The sequence below is a fragment of the Coregonus lavaretus genome (assembly GCF_964263955.1).
Source record: "Coregonus lavaretus genome assembly, chromosome: 10".
NCBI classification, from domain to species: Eukaryota; Metazoa; Chordata; class Actinopteri; order Salmoniformes; family Salmonidae; genus Coregonus; species Coregonus lavaretus.
In genome coordinates this window covers 1,689,808-1,707,184 of record NC_139997.1, presented here as the reverse complement: position 1 = coordinate 1,707,184, position 17,377 = coordinate 1,689,808, and the positions used below count along the sequence as shown (strand labels likewise).

At 42.9% G+C, this 17,377-nt stretch overlaps 1 protein-coding gene across 1 annotated transcript in view; it reads left to right on the top strand.

Moving 5' to 3' along the window:
• The window catches only part of LOC311136689 (ceramide glucosyltransferase-like), a 35,133-nt gene that overhangs the window by 14,662 nt on the left and 3,094 nt on the right, over positions 1–17,377 (top strand). Inside the window, exons 4-6 of the mRNA XM_084170916.1 lie at positions 2,690–2,791; positions 3,317–3,429; positions 12,980–13,158. Coding sequence (XP_084027042.1) covers positions 2,690–2,791; positions 3,317–3,429; positions 12,980–13,158 — 394 coding nt within the window. The remainder of the gene's footprint in view (positions 1–2,689; positions 2,792–3,316; positions 3,430–12,979; positions 13,159–17,377) is intronic.

Below are 17,377 nucleotides of genomic sequence, written 5' to 3'. Positions count from 1 at the left end.
GCCATTGCTTAAAGATAAAAATAAGCAAACACGTTTGGTGTTCGCCAAAAGGCATGTGGGAGACTCCCCAAACATATGGAAGAAGGTACTCTGGTCAGATGAGACTAAAATTGAGCTTTTTGGCCATCAAGGAAAACGCTATGTCTGGCGCAAACCCTACACCTCTCATCACCCCGAGAACACCATCCCCACAGTGGAGCATGATGGTGGCAGCATCATGCTGTGGGGATGTTTTCCATCGGCAGGGACTGGGAAACTGGTCAGAATTGAAGGAATGATGGATGGCACTAAATACAGGGAAATTCTTGAGGGAAACCTGTTTTGAGACTGGGACGGAGGTTCACCTTCCAGCAGTACAATGACCCTAAGCATACTGCTAAAGTAACACTCGAGTGGTTTAAGGGGAAACATTTAAATGTCTTGGAATGGCCTAGTCAAAGCCCAGACCTCAATCCAATTGAGAATCTGTGGTATGACTTAAAAATTGCTGTACACCAGCGGAACCCATCCAACTTGAAGGAGCTCGAGCAGTTTTGCCTTGAAGAATGGGCAAAAATCCCAGTGGCTAGATGTGCCAAGCTTATAGAGACATACCCCAAGAGACTTGCAGCTGTAATTGCTGCAAAAAGTGGCTCTACAAAGTATTGACTTTGGGGGGTGAATAGTTATGCACGCTCAAGTTTTCAGTTTTTTTGTGTTATTTCTTGTTTGTTTTACAATAAAAAAATATTTTGCGTCTTCAAAGTGGTAGGGATGTTGTGTAAATCAAATGATACAAACCCCCCAAAAAATCTGTTTTAATTCCAGGTTGTAAGGCAACAAAATAGGAAACATGCCAAGGGGGGGGGGGGTGTTATGAGTGTCTCGGGTATCAAGTAATTCATGATGCAAGAATATACTTAACACTTAGATGGAGAGTTCATACAAATATGTAATATTCGGTACCGGGTTCGTTAACAAAAGGAGCATGCTCTGCCTCTTGCCATCCGAACTCACAGACAAAGAAAACCTCTCAGTTTATATATGTCATGTTACACGTTTCTTCAACAACATCTGTTAACCCTCAGTGGGCACTCCCTTCTTTGATGGTATTTACCCAAGTCAGTAAATCATATATATATATCAATCATTCTAAGATAAACCACCAGTAAGCTCCCTCGACTGATCTACTAAATGTCCTTGTTCCCACCACTATGAAATGACATCATAACAGGGGGTGAATACTTTCACAAGCTGTAATACCCTATGATCCGTGAACCGGTACATGATACAGACCGCATACTTTTAGTCATGTAGTGTATGTGGACACCTGTTCGTCGAACATCTCATTCCAAAATCATGGGCATTAATATGGAGTTGGTCCCCCCCCCTTTGGCTGCTATAACAGCCTCCACTCTTCTGGGAAGGCTTTCCACTAGATGTTGGAACATTGTTTGCGGGGACTTGCTTCCATTCAGCCAAGAGCATTAGTGAGGTCGGGCACTGATGTTGGGCGATTAGGCCTGGCTCGCAGTCTGCGTTCCAATTCATCCCAAAGGTGTTCGATGGGGTTGAGGTCAGGGTTCTGTGCAGGCCAGTCAAGTTCTTCCACACCGATCTCGACAAACAATTTCATTATGGACCTCGCTTTGTGCACGGGGGCATTGTCATGCTGAAACAGGAAAGGGCCTTCCCCAAAGTTGGAAGCACAGAATCGTCTAGAATGTCATTGTATGCTGTGGTGTTAAGATTTCCCTTCACTGGAAGTAAGTATATATTATTTCATGGGACAATATACTAACGTTATTGATAATTTTTATTTATACAATTGTACAATGTATGTATTAGTTCTCGACACATTGGTGCGGCTGTCTTCCAGGTTAAGCGAGCAGGTGTTAAGAAGCGCGGCTTGGCGGGTCATGTTTCGGAGGACGCATGACTCGACCTTCGCCTCTCCCGATCCCGTTGGGTAGTTGTAGCGATGAGACAAGATCGAAATCGGGGAGAAAAAGGTGGTAAAAAATAAATAATGTAATGAATTGAAGGTTATTTGTTGATGTGAAAATCAAAATGTACCGTTTTTTGATTTGTATTATTATTATTATTATTATTGTTATTTATATTTATAAGGTTGTGTCATTAGATTTGGGGTGGGGTCCCAGAAATTCTGGCAGGAAAAAATGGGGTCCCCGCTGAAAAAAGTTTGAATACCACCACTGGGTTAACAGGAAGTGGAACCATCTGAATACCACTGGGTTAACAGGAAGTGAAACCATCTGTAAGTGAGGGTTTAAGAGAATGTATTGGTTTCATAACTGGTTCATGACCCAGTCTGGTGATCGTGACCTCCAGCGGTTACTGGTTAGGGCACCTCCAGCGGTTACTGGTTAAGGCACCTCCAGCGGTTACTGGTTAGGGCACCTCCAGCGGTTACTGGTTAAGGCACCTCCAGCGGTTACTGGTTAAGGCACCTCCAGCGGTTACTGGTTTAGGCACCTCCAGCGGTTACTGGTTAGGGCACCTCCAGCGGTTACTGGTTAAGGCACCTCCAGCGGTTACTGGTTAAGGCACCTCCAGCGGTTACTGGTTTAGGCACCTCCAGCGGTTACTGGTTAAGGCACCTCCAGCGGTTACTGGTTAAGGCACCTCCAGCGGTTACTGGTTAAGGCACCTCAGGCCACTGAAGAAAACTGATGTCCTTCTTTTACAGGAGGAAAGAAGGTTGGCATCAACCCCAAGATTAATAACCTGATGCCAGGTTATGAGGGGGCAAAGTATGACCTGGTGTGGATCTGCGACAGCGGAATACGAGGTAGGAAACTAACTCTGTGTGTGTCTCAAATGGCACCCTATTCCCTACATAGTGCACTACTTTTGAACAGGACCCAATGGAACCTTATTTCCTACATAGAGCACTACCCTGGTCAAAAGGAGTGCACTACATAGGGTGCCATTTGGAACATTTCCTTACTCTGATTTAATCATAACAGAATGAATCACCGCCAGTATTCCAAGTCAGTGAGCAGCCCTGTTTTTTCCTTTTTATCGCTGACTCACACCAAACTACTTCCCATTTGATCATGGAGATTCTGTGTGTTCTTGTTTTGAACCTTGAACAAATAAACTGAGCCTAGATAGTTTGATTGCTTTACATACAAACACAACATTATTTTATTCACCTATATTCAAATACTGTAGTTGAATGAAATACTATGAAAATGATAAGTAAGATCCCATTGCCTGATCTGTAAAATCCCTTTTTAGGGACAACTGCTGATTTATATAACAAATAAATAATAATCATTTTGGTAGATTGATTGATCCTCTTCCTCCCCAGTGAAACCGGACACTCTGACAGATATGGCCAACCAGATGACAGAGAAGGTGGGGTTGGTCCATGGCCTTCCCTACGTGGCTGACAGACAGGGCTTCGCTGCTACGCTGGAGCAGGTGAGCATCCATAGAGGCTCTCAATTCATCTTTCCTCCATCCCTTGCATCCTCTGTCCTTACCTCTAACTCAAAAGTCGGGAGTTAGAAAATTGAGAAAGCGCCAGAGGCAGTAGAGGCGGTAGAGGCGGTAGAGGCGGTAGAGGCGGTAGAGGCGGTAGAGGCGGTAGAGGCGGTAGAGGCGGTAGAGGCGGTAGAGGCGGTAGAGGCGGTAGAGGCAGGAGGCGGTAGGAGGCGGTAGAGGCAGTAGAGGCGGTAGGAGGCGGTAGAGGCAGTAGACGGTAGAGGCGGTAGGCGGTAGAGGCGGTAGGCGGTAGAGGCGGTAGGCGGTAGAGGCGGTAGGCGGTAGGCGGTAGAGGCGGTAGAGGCAGGAGGCGGTAGGAGGCGGTAGAGGCGGTAGAGGCGGTAGAGGCAGGAGGCGGTAGAGGCAGGAGGCGGTAGAGGCAGTAGACGGTAGAGGCAGTAGAGGCAGGAGGCGGTAGGAGGCGGTAGAGGCGGTAGAGGCAGGAGGCGGTAGGAGGCGGTAGAGGCAGTAGACGGTAGAGGCGGTAGGCGGTAGAGGCAGTAGACGGTAGAGGCAGTAGACGGTAGAGGCAGGAGGCGGTAGGCGGTAGAGGCGGTAGAGGCGGTAGAGGCGGTAGAGGCGGTAGAGGCGGTAGAGGCGGTAGAGGCAGTAGACGGTAGAGGCAGTAGACGGTAGAGGCAGGAGGCGGTAGGCGGTAGAGGCGGTAGAGGCGGTAGAGGCGGTAGAGGCGGTAGAGGCGGTAGAGGCGGTAGAGGCGGTAGAGGCGGTAGAGGCAGTAGACGGTAGAGGCAGTAGACGGTAGAGGCGGTAGAGGCGGTAGAGGCGGTAGCATTCTTACAGAGACAGACCACTATTGGAGTCTGATGCTGCACTAGGTCAATGTGACTTGACTTAATCCTTGGAGTTCTGAAGCCTTGTTCACACTGCAGGCCTTAATGCTCAAATCTGTTTTGGAATACTGACTGTCCAAACAGCAAGTTACAAGTGACCAAATCGGATTTGTGTGTGTGTTCAGACAGCAGTCATTTGCATTCACACCTCTTGACTTTTTCCACATTTTGTTGTGTTACAAAGTGGGATTAAAATGGATTTAACATTTATTATAAAATGAATGGAAAATAAAACACTATCTTGATTAGATACATTTTCAACGCCCTGAGTCAATACGTGTTAGAATCACCTTTGGCAGTGATTCCAGCTGTGAGTCTTTCTGGGTAAGTCTCCTAAGAGCTTTGCACACCTGGATTGTACAATATTTGCACATTATTCTTTTTTAAATTCTTCAAGCTCTGTCAAGTTGGTTGTTAATCATTGCTAGACAGCCATTTTCAAGTCTTGCCATAGATTTTCAAGCCGATTATTAAGTAAAAACTGTAACTAGGCCACTCAGGAACATTCAATGTCGTCTTGGTAAGCAACTTAGGTTATTGTCCTGCTAAAAGGTGAATTTGTCTCCCAGTGTCTGTTGGAAATTAGACTGAACCAGGTTTTCCTCTAGGATTTTGCCTGTGCTTAGCTCCATTCCATTTATTTGTATCCTAAACTCTCCCTAGTCCTTGCCAATGACAAGCATACCCATAACATGATGCAGCCACCACTATGCTTGAAAATATGGAGAGTGGTACTCAGTGATGTGTTGTGTTGGATTTGTCCCAAACATAAGGCTTTGTATTCAGGACATAAAGTTAATTTCTTTGCCACATTTTTTGCAGTTTTACTTTAGTGCCTTGTTGCAAACAGGATGTATGTTTTGGAATATTTTGTATTCTGTACATTCCTTCTTTTCACTCTGTAATTTAGGTTAGTATTGTGGAGTAACTACAATGTTGTTGATCCATCCTCAGTTTTCTCCTATCACAGCCATTAAACTCTCTAACTGTTTTAAAGTCACCATTGGCCTCATGGTGAAATCCCTGAGCTGGTTCCTTCCTCTCCAGCATGTAAATCTTGGTGGGGCAAACCCCCCCCCCAACATTTTTTTTTTGCCAGCAAAGCCACTACAGAACACTAAACAATACATCAATTGCACTAATAACGGTGACAAACGATGCCCACACACTGTTAGGGCCTCCATAAAGCCGTCCCAACAGCAGTCTCAACACCTTACCACTGCTCCACCTGGCTATCAGCGGAGCCTTGTCTGGCAGCGAAACAGTTCATTCAGCGTCATTTACTGCCTTAAAAAATAAACATAGCTGATATGGCTGACTTGCTTAAACAAATGTGGTTTCTACTGACAATTGAGATGTCCAAACTATGGCATAAGGGGACGACGAGCGGATACGAGGCAATCTGTAATTTAGATTAAGACATTAATGAGCGAGCTAGGACGGACGTAGTCAATATAACTATTTGTTCAGCACTTTTGAAATGTACAGCGACAGAATTCAGAACACGGGCCGTTCTTATAGTGTTCTCCCTGTACACCAAGTCAGAACCGTAGGATAAATAAAAGGGGCATATAAGCAGACAATGAAAGCTTTTACAATATTCGATGATTACATTTCTCTAAAACAGGTTATAGGCTGCATGTGCACCACCAAGTCAGAACAGTAGGCGAAATTAGAGGGGAAAATAGACCAAATTATTAGGGTGAGGCACATGGGCTACTAACAGCTTACTACACAACATACACTTATGTATACTGTAGCTAAGAAAGTAAAACTATCTCCCTGGCATATTACGTTACTTATTCAGCAGCATACAAGACGCTTTTGGACTCACCTTGTTGTGCTGTGCTCACTTGAACAGGAAGGTGGCGTGGCGGTCCTTCATGGGCAAATGTTGTTATCAAAGTCTGGATTTATGGTGCTTTCAAGACAACTGGGGACTCTGGGGGGGGGGGGGGGGAAACAAGGTTGAATCATGACGTCAGTGATCTTCAGGTCGTAGCTCTAGAAAGAGGCCTGAGTTCCCGACTTACAATTCCGAGTTGGATGACCGTTCAAAACGTATTTCCCCAGTAGGAGCTCGTTTTCCCCCGAGTTCCCAGTTGTCTTGAACTCACTGAAGTCAGATTTTCCAGTTCTGAGTTAACAGTTGTTTTGAGCGCGGCAGAAATCATGCTGGATTGACAGCGTGGCCGATGTTGAATGTTTATCATTTTAAGCTTGGAAAAGAGAACCTTAAACCGAGAATTGGGACCACACACCCACTCCACTGAATAGCGGGCTAGTGATTGCTTTGCAATGCTTGCAGTTAGCCACTGATCCCTTCCAAACCACTCATTTGTTGAATTTGCGATTTCCAATTTGTTTAATGTTTATGTCCAATGGCCGATGAGCACCGATACGTTTTATCTATAATTTCTCTTCATTATTTATCTTCATATGACAAGGAATAAAAAGGATTTGCCAGTAGATTGTCGACTTCATTCATGATGATGACTGCTAGCTAAGATTTGGAAAGTATGATGTTGACATGATCAGGCCAATCCAAGCTACTGTAGATATGTGATTTGATGTCATTCTATCTGTTGCCAATGACCTTGAGCCTTTAACTTTATGGCAGCTCCCAAGGGGCTTGAATCTTCGAGCTCTACCCTTAGATTTGGCAGATGTAGTGTCCCCATGAGTGACAGAACACTGAGCCAATCACGGCGCAACTAGAGAACATTACCAACCCCTACGCTCCGTATTTTCCGCTGGCTGCCCCACCACCACAGAAAGCACTGAGCTAGGCTGAAACACCTGCATTTTGGAGCTGCCTTTACTCAAGAAAGCAAAAAAGAGACCATGTTTTTTACACTGTTTGCAAACTGATATGTGACGCGTATTAATGCCAAAATAACATGTAAAACAGGAAACCCCATCTACCCTTCTTTGCTAACCATTGGAAAACCTCCCTGGTCTCTGTGTTTGAAATTCACTGCTCGGCTGAGGGACCTTACAGATAATTGTATGTGTGGGGTACTGAGATGAGGTAGTCATTAAAAAATAATCTTAAACACTATTATTGAGTCCATGCAACTTATTATGTGACTTGTTAAGCACATTTTTACTCCTGAACTTATTTAGGCTTGCCATAACAAAAGGTAGAATACTTATTGCCTTAAGACATTTCAGCTTTTAATTTAGGAAAAATCAAAACCTTATTTACATAAGTATTCAGACCCTTTGCTATGAGACTCGAAATTGAGCTCAGGCGAATCCTGTTTCCATTGATCATCCTTGAGATGTTTCTACAACTTGATTGGAGTCCACCTGTGGTAAATTCAATTGATTGGACATTATTTGGAAAGGCACACACCTGTCTATATAAGGTCCCACAGTTGACAGTGCGTGTCAGAGCAAAAACCAAGCCATGAGGTCGAAGGAATTGTCCGTAGAGCTCCGAGACAGGATTTTGTCGAGGCACAGATCTGGGGAAGGGTACCAAAGAATGTCTGCAGCATTGAAGGTCCCCAGGAACACAGTGGCCTCCATCATTCTTAAATAGAAGAAGTTTTGAACCACCAAGACTCTTCCTAGAGCTGGCCGCCCGGCCAAACTGAGCAATCGGGGGAGAAGGGCCTTGATCAGGGAGGTGACCAAGAACCCGATGAAAAAATAATGCGGCATATCTAATCACTCTGACGTCAATGAAAATGTGCTCAAAAATCTAATCAAACACTTAATGAGAGCCCATGAGCTCATGTTGCGTAACACTTTTATAGGCTATGCAACTGCGTGAGAAAACAGAGTTTGATGGCCTCTACTAAAAAGAGGAGGATCCCATCAGCTTTCTATAGGCTAGACATACTATTTATTTCTCAACTTTCCTAATATTAAGCACATTGTTTCTCTTTACAACAGGAGTATAGCCTACCTGGCTGGCATGAAAATGAACCACGTGAAAAGTGTGGTATTCTTTTCCCCCTGCCCATATTCCAAGACAGGTGCATGATAATGGTCCATTCTAAATCAAAACAAATTTCACATATATATTATTTAGTATATGTAAAGACAAGATCAAATCAAGAATAGTCTGATGGGTGACAATATTAGCCTATCACTTGTTAATTATTGCATTTTGGAACATTCACGCTTATAGCCTACTGCCGTATGCACATTGTTGCGCTTATAATGTGAAGAAATAGCCTAATAGTTTATCAACATTTTTAAGCTAAACGTTCTTATCTGTTGTGTCAGCCTCATTGCTTAAAACAGGTTTTTTGACGTTAGGCCTACTGATCTTGTTGGCTGACGAAAAGTAAATGTGGACAGTTCTTCCAATATCTTCAATGTGCGCCTCGGAATTGGATAAGGACATGCACAGTTGCGTCCCCGACGTGTCCGTCTTCACTTGTAGCCTGTGACAAAGACCCGATCAGGTGACGGAGAGCAGTGTGAATGAGAGGTGTTTCGGCGTGCAGCCGGGAGAAAGGAATTATGATTATTATATTCAGCCCAAGGGCACAACGGCCACTGGCTGCAAAAGGCATGGATTTTATTTAGGGGGCATTACGGCCACACAAAAGGGACGCAGTCAGGAAATTTGAGGCATTATCAAGTGCTTATCAAATTGTAAATGAGAGACTGATGCCGTATGTACAGCCTGCACAAAAACCCAGCAGAGCTCATGCTTTTCATGCGACTTTTTCAAATCATTAGTCGCATCATGCAGTCTTAGAATGTATTAAAATTGAAAACATATAGCACAACATTTGTATCACAACTAAAGTTACATAAATAACTCTAAATTAAGCATATAGGAATACCTATTTAGATGTAGATTGTTCCAAAAGTCTGCATCAGTGGCTTGTAAGCTATGCATGGTCAATTACCGTGCGACCGGCAGTTATTTCAAATAAAATTTTATTGGGCACATACACATATTTAGCAGATGTTATTGCGGGTGTAGTGAAATGCTTGTGTTCCTAGCTCCAACAGTGCAGTAGTATCTAACAATTCACAACAATACTCACAAATCTAAAAGTAAACGAACAGAATTAAGAAATATATAAATATTAGGATGAGCCATGTCGGAGTGGCATTGACTAAAATACAGTAGAATAGAAAACTGTATATACAAAAGTATTTGATCCCCTGCTGATTTTGTACGTTTGCCCACTGACAAAGACGTGATCAGTCTATAATTTTAACGGTAGGTTTATTTGAACAGTGAGAGACAGAATAACAACAAAGAAATCCAGAAAAACGCATGTCAAAAATGTTATAAATTGATTTGCATTTTAATGAGGGAAAGTGTTTGACCCCTCTGCAAAACATGACTTAGTACTTCGTGGCAAAACCCTTTTTGGCAATCACTTTTACATATTTACATTTACGTCATTTAGCAGACGCTCTTATCCAGAGCGACTTACAAATTGGTGCATTCACCTTATAGCCAGTGGGATAACCACTTTACAATATGTATTTTTTTTTAAAAATTGGGTGGGGTAAGGGGGGGTAGAAGGATTACTTAATCCTATCCCAGGTATTCCTTAGAGGTGGGGTTTCAAGTGTCTCCGGAAGGTGGTGAGTTACTCCGCTGTCCTGGCGTTGTGAGGGAGCTTGTTCCACCATTGGGGTGGAATCACAGAGGTCAGGACGTTTGGCAACTCGAACCTTCAGCTCCCTGCACAGATTTTCTATGGGATTAAGGTCTGGAGACTGGCTAGGCCACTCCAGGACCTTAATGTGCTTCTTCTTGAGCCACTCCTTTGTTGCCTTGGCCGTGTGTTTTGGGTCATTGTCATGCTGGAAACCCATCCACAACCAATTTTCAATGCCCTGGCTAAGGGAAGGATGTTCTCACCCAAGATTTGACGGTACATGGCCCCGTCCATCGTCCCTTTCATGCGGTGAAGTTGTCCTGTCCCCTTAGCAGAAAAACACCCCCAAAGCATAATGTTTCCACCTCCATGATTGACGGTGGGGATGGTGTTCTTGGGGTCATAGGCAGCATTCCTCCTCCTCCAAACACGGCGAGTTGAGTTGATGCCAAAGAGCTCGATTTTGGTCTCATCTGACCACAACACTTTCAACCAGTTCTCCACTGACTCATTCAGATGTTCACTGGCAAACTTCAGACGGCCCTGTATATGTGCTTTCTTGAGCAGGGGGACCTTGCAGGCGCTGCATGATTTCAGTCCTTCACGGCGTAGTGTGTTACCAATTGTTTTCTTGGTGACTATGGTCCCAGCTGCCTTGAGATCATTGACAAGATCCTCACGTGTAGTTCTGGGCTGATTCCTCACCATTCTCATGATCATTGCAACTCCACGAGGTGAGATCTTGCATGGAGCCCCAGGCCGAGGGAGATTGACAGTTATTTTGTGTTTTTTCAATTTGCGAATAATCGCACCAACTGTTGTCACCTTCTCACCAAGCTGCTTGGCAATGGTCTTGTAGCCCATTCCAGCTTTGTGTAGGTCTACAATCTTGTCCCTGACATCCTTGGAGAGCTCTTTGGTCTTGGCCATGGTGGAGAGTTTGGAATCTGATTGATTGATTGCTTCTGTGGACCGGTGTCTTTTATACAGGTAACAAGCTGAGATTAGGAGCACTCCCTTTAAGAGTGTGCTCCTAATCTCAGCTCGTTACCTGTATAAAAGACACCTGGGAGCCAGAAATCTTTCTGATTGAGAGGGGGGTCAAATACTTATTTCCCTCATTAAAATGAAAATCAATTTCTAACATTTTTGACATGCGTTTTTCTGGATTTTTGTTGTTGTTATTCTGTCTCTCACTGTTCAAATGAACCTACCATTAAAATTATAGACTGATCATTTCTTTGTCAGTGGGCAAAATCAGCAGGGGATCAAATACTTTTTTCCCTCACTGTATGCTGATGGTACTGTGTTGTAGAGGGAGTGGAGTATTAATAACCCCTTAAATGTAATGGCAAAATCTAGATTTCCGTCTAAATAGACATACCCAAAAGTAACTGCTATTCATGTGGAATTACATGATTCTGACTTGCAAAAACTTGGTATATTTGGAAAGAAGACATCTGGGAGATGAAGAGGAAATGATCAGAAGATCGATGGGAGTTACATAGATCAGAATACACAAGATCAAGCACACACAAAATCACTTTTTTTTTTGCTTTTTTTTTTTAAGTCATCTTTCATTGACAAGCTATACGTGAATTATTGATGACTAGAGCTGGAAACAGATAAGATGGCTTCCACAACATGTGAACAATGCTAAATGACTAAAGATATACAAAATAAAAAATTAATATCTGAAAAAAATATGGGATTGAAAGACCTAACTAGAAGTGGGCAGATGTTTTAGTAAAAGTGGCGTCAGGTGTGGTCATGGGACGTTTCCAAATGTCTCTAAACCTCTCCAAAGTGGCATGTGTCTATAAATTAGGTAATTCCAGTGCTATTACATATTTGCAATCCCTAAATGCTATTTGTTCAGTATAAAAACAAGATTTCTACCATATCAACCTCACTCAAACATTGTGGTGGTGTTATGGGGTATCCAGGGTACATTCAAGTGTCCTTTCAACCTCTCCAAAGTGTCCAAAGGTGGTAATTGCACTGTTTTTGCCCACTGGATGGATGTGCCTAAAAGTTATTGTTCACTATAAAAACTACATTTCTACAACACCAACCTCTCTCAAACATTGTGGTGGTGTCGGGGGACGTACAGGGGATGTCCAAGTGTTTTTTTCATCCTCTCCCAAGTGCCTGAACGTTTAGCCTAGGCGTATCCAATGTATTGGTCCCACATACAAATGAACTGTTTACAAAAACAATATAAAAGTACCAGTCAAAAGTTTGGACACACCTACTCATTCAAGGGTTTTTCTTTATTTTTACTATTTTCTACATTGTAGAATAATATTGAAGACATCAAAACTATGAAATAACACATATGGAATCACGTAGTAACCAAAAAAGTGTTAAACAAATCAAAATATATTTTAGATTCTTCAAATAGCCACCCTTTGCCTTGATGACAGCTTTGCACACTCTTGGCATTCTCTCAACCAGCTTCACCTGGAATGCTTTTCCAACAGTCTTGAAGGAGTTCCCACATATGCTGAGCACTTGTTGGCTGCGTTTCTCACAAAGACACAGCGGTTTGAACCAAAAATCTCCAATTTGGACTCATCAGACCACAGGACACATTTCCACCGGTCTAATGTCCATCACTCCTGTTTCTTGGCCCAAGTGTTTTGTTTCCTCTGACTGTTTCTGACAGACTCCTATGCCTTTTTTTAGAATTGTGCAGACCTCGCTCATTTTATAACGACGTTCGTTTTCCAACAATAGATTGTTATTCGCCATCCTGTTTGTCTGACAGATGAAGAACCTTTTAAACGTAAATAGTATTTGTTTTGATATTTGTTTTTGTGGTGCGTTAAACCAATAAACAATGAAGTCCAAAAAACTGAAGGGTGGTTCCTAAACACACACAAAAGGGACAGAAGTCCAGAAATTAATGTTACATTTTTTCATGTTTTTTTTTCTCCATTCTTGCCTTTTTTGTCTCGTGTACTTGGGCAAGGTCTAGGCGTCGAAGGTCTAGGCGTCGAGCTAAAGACTGTTACCTGTCCTGCTAATCTTCCTCCATTTTCCCAACAGGTGTACTTTGGCACGTCCCACCCGCGCTCCTACATCTCAGCCAACGTGACGGGTATTAAGTGTGTGACAGGAATGTCGTGTCTGATGAGGAAAGATGTCCTGGACCAGGCTGGAGGGCTCATAACCTTCGCTCAATACATCGCTGAGGACTACTTCATGGCTAAGGCCATCGCTGACAGGTGCAGTCATTACCACACAGTCATATCAAATACATGTTGCTGCTTACCTTACATCGCTGACAGGTGCCCCACACAGTCATATCAAATACATGTTGCTGCTTACCTTAACCACCCTTTGCTCAATGCATCCTAGAGCCTAGGCGGCAGGTAGCCTAGTGGTTAAGAGCGATGTGCCAGTAACCGAAAGGTCGCTGGTTCTAATCCCCGAGCCGACTAGGTGAAAAATCTGTCGATGTGCCCTTGAGCAAGGCACTTAACCCTAATTGCTCCTGTAAGTGGCTCTGGATAAGAGCGTCTGCTAAAATGACTAAAATGTAAATGTATTTACAGCCTAGTTTATGTTGTCACTTTTAATTTTTTATTTTATATATATTCTGAATGTTGGTATTGAATTGAATTATAGGCAGATTTTAGGACCTAGATTAAGATTCTCCATTGGCCATGCTTTTTAGTCCAGGACTAGGTCTAATATTTTCATTGGAAACCAGCCCTATTTGTTTTGCATGTAATTTATAGTGGTTACATCCAGTGGTTAGAACCAAAAATGATTTTCCAATCGTTTCGTTCTGAACTAGAACCACCATTTTTTTTTCGTTCCGTTCCACTTTTCCGACCAGCAAAATAAAGTTCTGAACCGGTTCCAACCCGCCAAAAAGTACAGGTTAATATAGTTTATTTATGTTGGTTTTTTTTGCAGAGCAGCAGCAGAATTAAATAAAAACATGTCTTACCTTTTTGTAGTTAATAAATCCAATGTGACATGTGATAACTATAGTATCCTTAACTATCATTGAAAAGGTTAATCCATTCTCTAATAAAAAAATCTCTCTCCCTCATTTCTTAATCACGCTTGTAATGTCAGTAGGCTACTAGAGTATGCTTTCCAGGGGTGAGGAGGGTTTTGGCAGATCATTTTTATTTATTTAAAAAGCAGATAAATAAAATTGTATCCAGCCAAAGGAGAGGCTGTATCTATCATAGCTTACACCCGGAATTCACGCTTCAGCACAGAATTCACGCTTCAGCACAGAATTCACGCTTCAGCACAGAATTCACGCTTCAGCACCATTCTCTCCGCACGTGCGCCTGCTGCTGGGGAGAGAGAGGAGTCTTTGCCTAGGCTACTGTTGATTTGCGAAGATTGGTGACCTTTTTCATTGAAGTTAGGGCTGACCCCATTTAGTCGACTAATCGATTGTTTGGTCGATAGGCTGTGGGTTGACCGAGATTTCTTTTAGTCGAGCAGTAGCAAAAATAAATAAATAAAATGGTTTAGAAGAACCCTGTCTGATTTGGCTCCTGATCCATGGGGATGGGCCCAAAATGGCTCCTGATCCATGGGGATGGGCCCAAAATGGCTCCTGATCCATGGGGATGGGCCCAAAATGGCTCCTGATCCATGGGGATGGGCCCAAAATGGCTCCTGATCCATGGGGATGGGCCCAAAATGGCTCCTGATCCATGGGGATGGGCCCAAAATGGCTCCTGATCCATGGGGATGGGCCCAAAATGGCTCCTGATCCATGGGGATGGGCCCAAAATGGCTCCTGATCCATGGGGATGGGCCCAAAATGGCTCCTGATCCATGGGGATGGGCCCAAAATGGCTCCTGATCCATGGGGATGGGCCCAAAATGGCTCCTGATCCATGGGGATGGGCCCAAAATGGCTTCTGATCCATGGGGATGGGCCCAAAATGGCTCCTGATCCATGGGGATAGGCCCAAAATGGCTCCTGATCCATGGGGATAGGCCCAAAATGGCTCCTGATCCATGGGGATGGGCCCAAAATGGCTCCTGATCCATGGGGATGGGCCCAAAATGGCTTCTGATCCATGGGGATGGGCCCAAAATGGCTCCTGATCCATGGGGATAGGCCCAAAATGGCTCCTGATCCATGGGGATAGGCCCAAAATGGCTCCTGATCCATGGGGATGGGCCCAAAATGGCTCCTGATCCATGGGGATGGGCCCAAAATGGCTCCTGATCCGTGGGGATGGGCCCAAAATGGCTCCTGATCCATGGGGATGGGCCCAGTCCATCAGTCTGAGAATTGTGCTACTGAAATTGTATATGGTTATATTACATAAGAACAATGGTGCAACACTAATAATATTTTGTAACAAACGCGCTTTCTCCCGCGTTGGATAGCGGTCGCTGTCCGCGGTTCTGAAACTAAGAAAAGTGAGGAGAGAGGAAACCCCAACTTAATTAGGTCTATAATCAATAGCCGAACTGTTAAACGTGCCCGGCTTTAGAAATCATCCATATCTACAGAAATAAAACAGATCCTGCTTCTGTTGCCTGTTTGATTGTTTGTTTAATAGCCTACTGATCACCGAGCCTCAAGCAACCACAACATGTCGGATAAACACTTTCACAAATTCGGCAGTTTTTAATCTTTTAACAATTATTGTTTTAGGGATTTGTTTCTTTTTTTAAAGGCAATAAAGTTGTCTGTAAAGTTTCTGCGTATGTTACACGTCGAAACACAAGTAATGGTGTTTTTGTAATTTGTTATAGGCTGTTTAAGGACACGTAAATGTGGCTCATTTGGCTAATATCCCTTGTTTATTGATGGTGCTGGCAGCGCGAGGTCGGATCTGAATGCATATTGATGTCCAGTAAATTTAAAATCTTCCAGGTCACGTTGTCCGGCGCCACATTTTCAGAAATCCTGGCAAACACACTTGTAAAGATGTTCTGGCAGGGAGGCAGACACTGGAATACGTTTCTGAGTGACAGAGTGAGGTCTTTTTGTGGAACCGGGGAAAAAAATGCCCGGAAGGTGAAAGAACGTTATTAACTGCTTTTAAAAGAATGGTTCTGTTCCGGAACAGTATAGATCACTTTCATTCACGGTTCTGATTCTGTTCCTAAAAAAAAAAAATATATATATATTAGGGCTGTCAAATGATTAAAATGTTTAATCAAATTAATCAGAATTTTCAGTGGATTAATCATGATTAATCACTATTTGCAATTACACCTGAATCCTAACCATTTTTTTTCTGAAATGCATACCAAAAGATAAATAACAGGACACAGATACATAATTTTCATATTATGTCTGTTTATTAACACAGCCAAATAATGGTGTTTTAAATCAAGCTGAAACATACTACACACCATAATATTTGTCTTTGTAATGTTCCATCACTTCCTCTTTGGCATTCCTCTTAACCAGGATGTACAATTTACAGTATTCAATTGAACAGAAAGCAATAAATGTAGTCAAATCATAACAGTGACCTACCACATTTTTGCACAATTTGAGTCATCTGTGGAAAAAAACATTTTCAATAAAACTTTTAAATCAAACCAAAGAACAATCTTTTACCTTTTCCTCCATTCTTTAATCCAGTTGCTCAAAAATCCAGTTGCTAACTACTATAACATGTTGCACTGAAACTGGTCTTTTTGTTTGAACATCACCTTTCAAATCTACTGAGCTTCATCATCTTTCAGCCAGTTGCTGAGGCAAACTAACTTGTTCACATTTTCTGAAAGTAAAGCTGACCTTTTCTTGTTCACAATGTGACCTGCAACTGAGAAAAGTCGTTCACAGGGAACAGTGGTTGCAGGAGTGGCTAGATATCAAATTATCTGAGGTTGATTTTGTTAATTGCCTGCAAACATTCAGCGTGGTCTGGCGCAAACCACTTGCTGAATCTGACGGCCCAGCAAACGCATGTTTGGCGTTGACATGGTACTTCAAGCTTGAACAGCTCCGGTGAAATTGAAACTCCTTCTTACAAATCTTGCAAATAACCTTGTACTTGTTAACTGTACCATCATCATTCTTTTTATATTTGAATCCGTCAATAGGCCCACTTTGCTCACCTTGCTCCATCTCGCCTCTAGCTCCCAACCACTTTCCTGACCTGAATAATTTGTCACACTGCGCATGCGTGAAATGCGTTAAAAAAATTGACGTAATTAACAGCAAACAACTAATTAACGTCGTTAACGCGCTATTTTTGACAGCCCTAATATATATATATTTCTGCTTTCCAATTCTTTACCCTGAACCCGGGTCCAACCCCTGTTTACATCTTTGCCTTATAGTCCCTTGCTACTTTGACCTGTTTTATTGTTGATGTTTATTGTGCCACAAAACATCAATGATTGATATGGTCGTGTTATGGTTTATTGACGCCATTGGCCAGGTCTTAACTCCAGGTCTTAAAGGGGAAGTTCGGTATTTTACAACTTGATGTT